The 7,913-nt window shown below is 34.2% G+C and overlaps 1 protein-coding gene across 1 annotated transcript in view; it reads left to right on the forward strand.

Moving 5' to 3' along the window:
• The window catches only part of LOC148938356 (aldo-keto reductase 1B-like), a 30,810-nt gene extending 24,808 nt beyond the window's left edge, over positions 1-6,002 (forward strand). Inside the window, exons 6-7 of the mRNA XM_089107856.1 lie at positions 3,698-3,846; positions 5,872-6,002. Coding sequence (XP_088963982.1) covers positions 3,698-3,846; positions 5,872-5,914 — 192 coding nt within the window. The 3' untranslated portion in view covers positions 5,915-6,002. The remainder of the gene's footprint in view (positions 1-3,697; positions 3,847-5,871) is intronic.
• Positions 6,003-7,913: the final 1,911 nt, after the last annotated feature.

The raw sequence follows: 7,913 nt of genomic DNA on the forward strand, positions 1-7,913 counted from the left end.
TATGTTAATTTCATCTCGTTTTGAGTTTGACTTGGTTATTTATTGTAATTTCTGTTCGTTTTGGGTTTCATTTATTTATGGATGCTGATTTGTGGTAGTTTCACGCTTGGTAGATTATTTTATTTTATTTTTGCTCATTTTTTGTTTAATGGAGTTCTTTACTTTTCATTGAAAATGTTGTTTTGTGGAAAAACTTTTTTTAATTAATTTCTGTTCGTTTTATATTGACATAGGTTTTTCAGGGAAAAAGAAAATAACGCTTTAAATCTTTTTGTTTTTTAAGACTTTATAGTTTGACCTGCTATTTAAATGCTGGAGAAAAATTTTCAGCAATTTTTAACAACATACACCCTTTTAAAAATCTGGACACATATAGTACTGTTTAAATTAGTTTCATACCTCTTCTAGTTGACCTGAAATAAAAAACTTGATATCATTCGCAAAAAAATCTGTTTACTTTCTTTGATAGCTTGGATACACTTACACGATTTTGATTTAGTTAAATTTTAAGAGCAGAAGTAGCCCCGAAAGTTTGAACATAATACCCTCAGTCGTTCTTGGGATACTGCTGAGATGCCTTATTGGGAAATTAATTTGTGTTCGTTTTATATTGACATAGTCTTTTCAGAAAAAAGAAAATAATACTTTAAATCTTTTCGTTTTTTTAAGACTTTATAGTTCGGCCTGCTATTTGTATGCCGGAGAAAAATTTTCAGCAATTTTTAACAGCATATACCCTTTTAAAAATCTGGACACATATAGTACTGTTTAATTTAGTTTCTTACCTCCTCTAGTTGACCTTAAATGGAAAATTTGATATCATTCGTAAAAAAATCTGTTTAATTTCTTTGATAGCTTGGAGACACTTACGCTATTTTGATTTGGTTAAATTTCAAGAGCAGAAGTAGCCCCGAAAGTTCGAACATAATACCCTCAGTCATTCTTGGGATACTGCTGAGATGCCTTATTGGGAATTAGCATTATCACAGTGCATTTTGATTTAATCTTAAGGCAACATTTAGTTTTTAACATAATAGACAAATGGGAGGGTGGGCGTGGCAGGGTGGGAGTGGAAGGGGGATTAGTTGCCCTCCAATCACTTTTGACTATTAAAAAGGGCATCAGCCCTTTCTATTTTCAATCGAATGAGCCCCTTTCGAAGTTCCCATGACAACTCCTTTGATATGAAGTGCCCTGGTCTAAACAACAACGACAACAAAAAATATCACTAATCAATTTCGACTATTAAAAAGGGCACTATATCTTTGAATTTCAAATTGAGTGAGCCTTTTTTGAAGTTTCTACGACAAAGCCTTCTAAAAAAACCTTATATGCCCCAAGGGCATAACCTAAAACCCATGCCCTGAGGGCTGTGGGAGAGTATCCTCCTCAAAACATATTTTCTATCTGGAAATCAACTACGCTGAACAAAATGGCTATCTCAAATTTTTATTGAATGTGTTTGGAGGAATGCTGAGCGTGGGGGGGGAGCACTAGTTCCCCTCCAATCACTTTCGACTATTAAAAAGGGCACTAGCCCTTGAATTTCCAATTGAATGAGGGTTTTTTGAAGTTTCAACGACAATGCCTTCTATAAAAACCTTATATGCCCCCAGGGCATAACCTAAAACCCTTGCCCTGAGGTGGGTGGGGGGGGGGGGGTGTTCTCCTCAAGAACATATTTTCTAGATGGAAATCAACTACGCTGAACAAAATGGCTATCTAAAAATTTTGATTGGATTTGTTTGGGGAAATGATGGGCGTGGAGGACTAGTTGCCCTCCAATCACTTTCGACTATTAAAAAATGCACAAGCCATTTGAATTTCCAATCGAATGAGCCTTTTTTTGAAGTTTCTACGACAACGCCTTCTATAAAAACCTTATAGGCCCCCAGGGCATAACTTAAAACCCTTGCCCTGAGGTTTGTGGGGGAGTGTCCTCCTCAATAATATATTTTCTATCTGGATGTCAACTACGCTGAACAAATTGGCTATCTAAAAATTTTGATTGGATGTCTTTGGGGGAATGGGGGGCGCGGAGGGGGCCCTAGTGGCCCTCCAATAGCTTTCGACTATTAAAAAGGGCACTATTCCTTTGAATTTTCAATCGAATGTGCCCCTTTTGAAGTTTTTACGAAGCCCTTTTGAAGCCTTCTATAGAAACCTTATATGCCCCCAGGGCATAACTTAAAACCCTTGCCCTGAGGGATATGGGGGAGTGTCCTCCTCAAAAACATTTTTTCTTTCTGGAAATCAACTAGACTACGCTGAAAAAAATGGCTATCTCTATACTGTGATTGAATGTGTTTGGGGAAATGTTGGGCGGGGGTGGGGGGGGGACTAGTTGCCCTCCAATCACTTTAGACTATTAAAAAGGGCACTAGCCCTATAAAATTTCCAATCGAAAGAGCCTATTTTGAAGTTTCTATGACAACGCATTCATTAAAAACCTTATATGCCCCCAGGGCATAAGTTAAAACCGTTGCCCTAAGAGTTGTGGGGTATTGTCGTCCTCAAAGAATATTTTCTATCTGGAAATCAACTAGCCTACGCTGAACAAAATGGCTATCTCAAAATTTTGATTGAATGTGTCTGGGGGAATGATGGGCTTGGGGGGGACTAGGTGCCCTCCGATCATATTCGAGTATTAAAAATGGCACTAGCCCTTTGAATTTGCAATCGAATCAACCCCTTTTAAAGTTTCTACGACAATGCCTTCTATGAAAACCATATATGCCCCCAGGGTATAACGTAAAACCCTTGCCCTGAGGGATTTAGGGGAGTTTCCTCCTCAAAAACATATTTTCTATCGGAAAATCAACTACGCTGAACAAAATAGCTATCTCAAAATTTTGATTGGAGTTTTTGGGGGAATGATGGGTGTGGTGGGAGGGGGGCTAGTTGCCTTTCATTAAAAACTTTATTTGCCCCCAGGGTATAACTTACAACCATTGCCTTGGTGGCTGTGGGGGGAGGAGTTGTCATCCTTAAAGACCTAATTTCCAAAACTTTCAACTACGTTGAATAAAATGGCTATCTGGAAATTTTGAATGGATGTGTTTGGGGACAAGGTGGGCGTGAGAAGGGGGTTAGTGGCTCTCAAATCACTTTTGACTATTAAAAAGGGTACTAGCCCTTTGAATTTCAAATCGAATGAGCCCTTTTCCAAGTTTTTACAACAAAGATTTCAATAAAAAAAATTATATGCCCCCAGGGCATAACTTATAACCCTTGCCCTGAGGGTTGTGGGGGAGAGTACTCCTCAAAAGTATATTTTCTATCTGGAAATCAACTACGCTGAACAAAATGGCCATTTCAAAATTTTTATAGGATGTGTTTGGGGTAATGATGGGCGTTGGGGGGGGGAGGGGGTAGCTAGTTGCCCTCCAATCACTTTCGACTATTTAAACGGGCACTAGCCCTGTTTGGTTCAAAAATAATTATCATTTTTTGAAGTTTCTACGACAATGCCTTCTTTAAAAACCTTATATGCCCCCAGGGCATAACTTAAAACCCTTGCCCTGAGGGCTCTGGGGGTGTGTCTATGTAACTATAAGTCGGACAAGAACAAAGCAAGAAATTTGTTTTATTTTACCTTCGTTTGGAAGCTTACGTTTACAGAAAATATTCAAGTTTACAGAAAAATCCTTGTATTTAATACAACACTATATTTCTAAGGACTGTATTTCTTTTTTAGGTTCAGCGTGGTCTCATTGTCATTCCAAAATCAGTGCATAAGGAACGCCTAGCTCAAAATATTAACGTCTTTGACTTCAAATTATCCGATGAAGAAATGGCACTTGTAGACAGTTTTGACTGCAATGGACGTGCCTGCCATTTGAACTGGTATGGCTATTCAGTGTCTTGTTTTCTATTCTTTTAGTGCTTCTCGCGTTGCCCTAAACTCTTAGAAAATTCCTCTTAGTAACCTTCTTCTTATGCTCGCGAATATTATTTGTAAAAAAAAATATCATTTTTACATTTTTATGAATTTTCACCCCTGATTGCAAAATCAAACTTCTGTCCAATCAGATTTTACCTATAATATTGTGAAGAGCTATTAATAAATACAAGCCAGCAAACACAATTGGCACATTACTCGGAGCTAGCCAGAAAGTTTGTTGAGCCCATGCACAGCTTTTTTTCCAAGAATAATCATTCAAGTGGATCAAGCCCGGGGTACACTATCGGGGTACATGTCAATAAAAAAAGAAATTCAAGATCCTCGGAATTTCTCCATTTACAGTAATCTACATTTCAGAAATAAAAAATTGAAATAAATATCTATAAAATTGATCTGTTCCCTAATACTTTCCAACAATACTGTGTATTTAATACCAATTATCACACCAGCTCTAAAAATTTAACAGGACGCTTCACATCAAGGTTTTGTCAAAAAGTTTGACATATTTGACATATATATTGTCTCTGCTACTGCAAAAGGTCGTTTCTAACCTTTTCACTCACCATAGAAATTGTCAAACGTTTTCTAAGCTGTTCTTAAATGGATAATCAGCAGGATCAGGTAGATCACGAGGACCCAAGTTTTTTTTAACAAGTGCTGCCCTCCTTATCCTCCCTTAGAACACAGCTGTGTAAATGGGTTTTGGGAATTATTTCAGGCGTTTGGTGATAACAAATATGATCTTTACACGTAAAAGTGAGAATATGTCAAAATTATTGAAAAAAAAATTCCAGCTGAAAGTCTACCCAACATTAATTTGCCTATGATAAGCCTCAATGAAATCGCGACCTCCACCTGTATACTATGGTTGTACAGTTTCATTTTCGATATATTTGAAAATGATAAATTAAAAAACAAATATTAGCTTATTTTTGAAATCGACAGAAAAGTAAAAATAATTTTTTCATTCGGCAATCTGTGAAAATAAGTAATGATAAGGGCCATAAAACGGATTGAGCTTTACATAGCTGGTTTTTTTTAGTTCTTTTTTTTTCTCAAACCACTGACTTTTTTCGTTTATATATTTACAAAATTGGTCAATTTGATGCATATGATAAGCAAAGCTACATATTTTTGCCTCCTAATTTTTGCTTATATTCATAGATTTTCGAGAGAAAAAATTCCTACTTTGTTGTCCAGTTTAATTAGGGAGGCTAAAAAAGAAATATTTATTATTTTTCTCTTGGTGTAATAACGTTAGAAAAAATTTCGTGATTAATAATTTCTGGTAGGGTTGAAATGTAAAAAAAAGTGGTTTTAGTGAGAAATATATACTTTTATAATATGGCAAATTTTACAATTTCTGAACATTTTTATTCTACTTGAGTTGTACTAACTGTGATGTTAATCGATGTTTCTATTTCTTAAAATAAAAATCATTTGTTCAAATTTTAGTTTTTTTTATATTATTAAATTAACAACAATCCTTTGCTAACAGAATCAAATCCCAGAGACAGTTAAGGTTAGGAATGTTTTTCCAAAATGGTGTGAATTCTTTTACAGTAATTTTCATAGTTTTACGGGGATAATTAATTAGGATGAGCAAGGTTAGTGTTTATTCTTTTAGCTAATATATTTACCCTCTATGAACTGTGAACTAAATTATTTATTTTAATGTGTCCATTAGCTCCAGCCAGAGGTTTTTTTTTAATTCATGGCATAAACCTCACATGTAGTATACCCCAACGGGTCAGAAATAACAATTTATATTCTTAATTACTGCATAATGGCCATTTTGTTTTTTAACTACAGTAGACCGTCTAGAACGTCTAGCACGTAGCACGTCTAGATCTTCGTTTGTTTTCGTCCCACAATTTCAATATTTCTGCTATTTACTTTTTTTTAATTTGCCTATCATATATTTTGTTAAGCTTATTGTTGATTAATGATTTGCCTTTATTTTCCAGGGTTAACGATCACCCGCAGTTCCCATTTCACATTGAATTTTGAGTGAACTGAAAACAGTCACCTGACCTACTTGATCTTTTCGGCAGATAATGAATTTTGTTAATTATTTACAATAAAAATATTCACTTTCTTTTTTTTCTTTAATTTTGAGGATATTTGTCTAAGAATAGAACACGAGCGCATTGGGTAGGAGTAAGAAGCCTTTTTCGAGGAGTCGACAATTTTGTGTATTGATGACTAAAAACTTATTCAGAGGCATACTCGAAATGTTTGTGGGAGACCCTCCTTCACTATGTTCTTGCAATCACTTATATAGCAGTTAATAGCTAACCCTCTTAAAAGAAAATTTTTAAACGACCAGAAAAACATAGGAAAAATTGTTTGGTAAATTTTGATATGTTTAATGTTTATATTTTTCGATAATATGTTGAATATGTTTTCATTACTTACGTAAATACACTGACTCATGTTAAACAACTGACTTCATACACTGATGCTTAATCAACTAATCAAACAATTCTATTGAATTCGGTAAATATACTGAAAGTTTCTAAAATAAAATAAAAGCAAAAATAAATTAAAAAATGGCCACTACAGCAATTTTGTAACATAGTTTACCGTTGAGAAAACACGCTCTTTATGATGACGAAACGTTAAAATGGCGGAATGAAAAGGTTTATATATTGCTAAGTCTATCATATTTAATCATAGCAAATCAATGTAAGTTGAATATTTATGTTGTGCCTCCATATGGAATTCCGTATCTATTAAAATTCGGCTATGTCACTCTTATTCACAATTTAAAAAAGAGCTTACTGACCACCTCCTATGCCATGCCTAGACAGTTAGTTTACTCCTCTCTTAAACAAAGGCAACTTGTTTAATCCACTTATTTTGATTGGCATGATATTTTTTGTTGTTAATTTTTTGGTTTTATATATCCTATTTTTTTCATATTTTCCTTCTGTTTGATTTAAGTGCTATTATTTAATGATATGTTTAGTCTTCCACTCTCATCGGCCAAAGAGCCTTTGTAGGGGTCTAAAGTTTTGAAATTTTTTCTCTGTTTCATTTTAATAAATTTATTGATTGACTTGAAATTAAAGGATTTGAAACTGAATTGTATATTTTAAACCACTTATCTTACCCTAAATGAAGCTGCAAAAAAAATGGATTGAATGTAACTTTGAGGTCCATTTAAGGACTTTAACCTGAATTTGCAAGCAAAACATTGAATTACCGTTTAATTACCGAATTATATACGTTTAAGAATAATATACATTAATTACAAAAACACATAATACAGGTAAACTAATTAAACTGAAGCAGAGTTTAACCGTAGAACCATAGGAAAGTAATTTCAAACGGTTCTTTATTGTGAGCTGTACCATATAACAAGCAAAAGAAGTGACTCGTGCCAGTTATCACAGGGTGTGCATTAGAATATTTGCATCTCATGTGGATCTGAATATTTAAATATAACAAGCTGAAAGGTAAAATAAGTCAGTGTGGTCTCCAAAATTATCTAAGCTGAAAGGTACTATTCCGAAGGCAATGAAATAAGTAAATTTTTATCTAATCAAAAAAGGAGGAAATATCCTAAAACCCACTCACACCTTTGCCCATGCAAGTTCAAGGAATTTTGAGTTACAAAGCCATTAACCACGAAAAGCGACTTTTTTCACGTTTAGGGTACTTGTTTATTTGCCAAGAATTAAACGTACAACTATTTAATAAGCTTAATTCAATTTAAACTATCTGTAACCTGTCAAACCAAAATAGAGCATAGAGCCCTTAAATGACAGAGTACAACATAAGGGGGGAAAAGGGAGAAAAGAAAAACGAAAAATTGTACACTGAACAAAAATAAACAATTTGTTCAATCATAAGAACAGAAAAGATCAATTGTGATTAAGTTTACTGGCAGAATAAATAATTTCAATTAAATTGTTAACAAGAAGAACTCGTTAAATTAAATAATTTAACAAGTTTATAGGTTCAAATAAAAAATTAGAGTAACTTAATATGTCCATCTTTGGAC

Source organism: Artemia sp. Qi Xiang Cuo, unplaced genomic scaffold, assembly GCF_049724085.1.
Source record: "Artemia sp. Qi Xiang Cuo unplaced genomic scaffold, ASM4972408v1 HiC_scaffold_2955, whole genome shotgun sequence".
NCBI lineage: Eukaryota > Metazoa > Arthropoda > Branchiopoda > Anostraca > Artemiidae > Artemia > Artemia sp. Qi Xiang Cuo.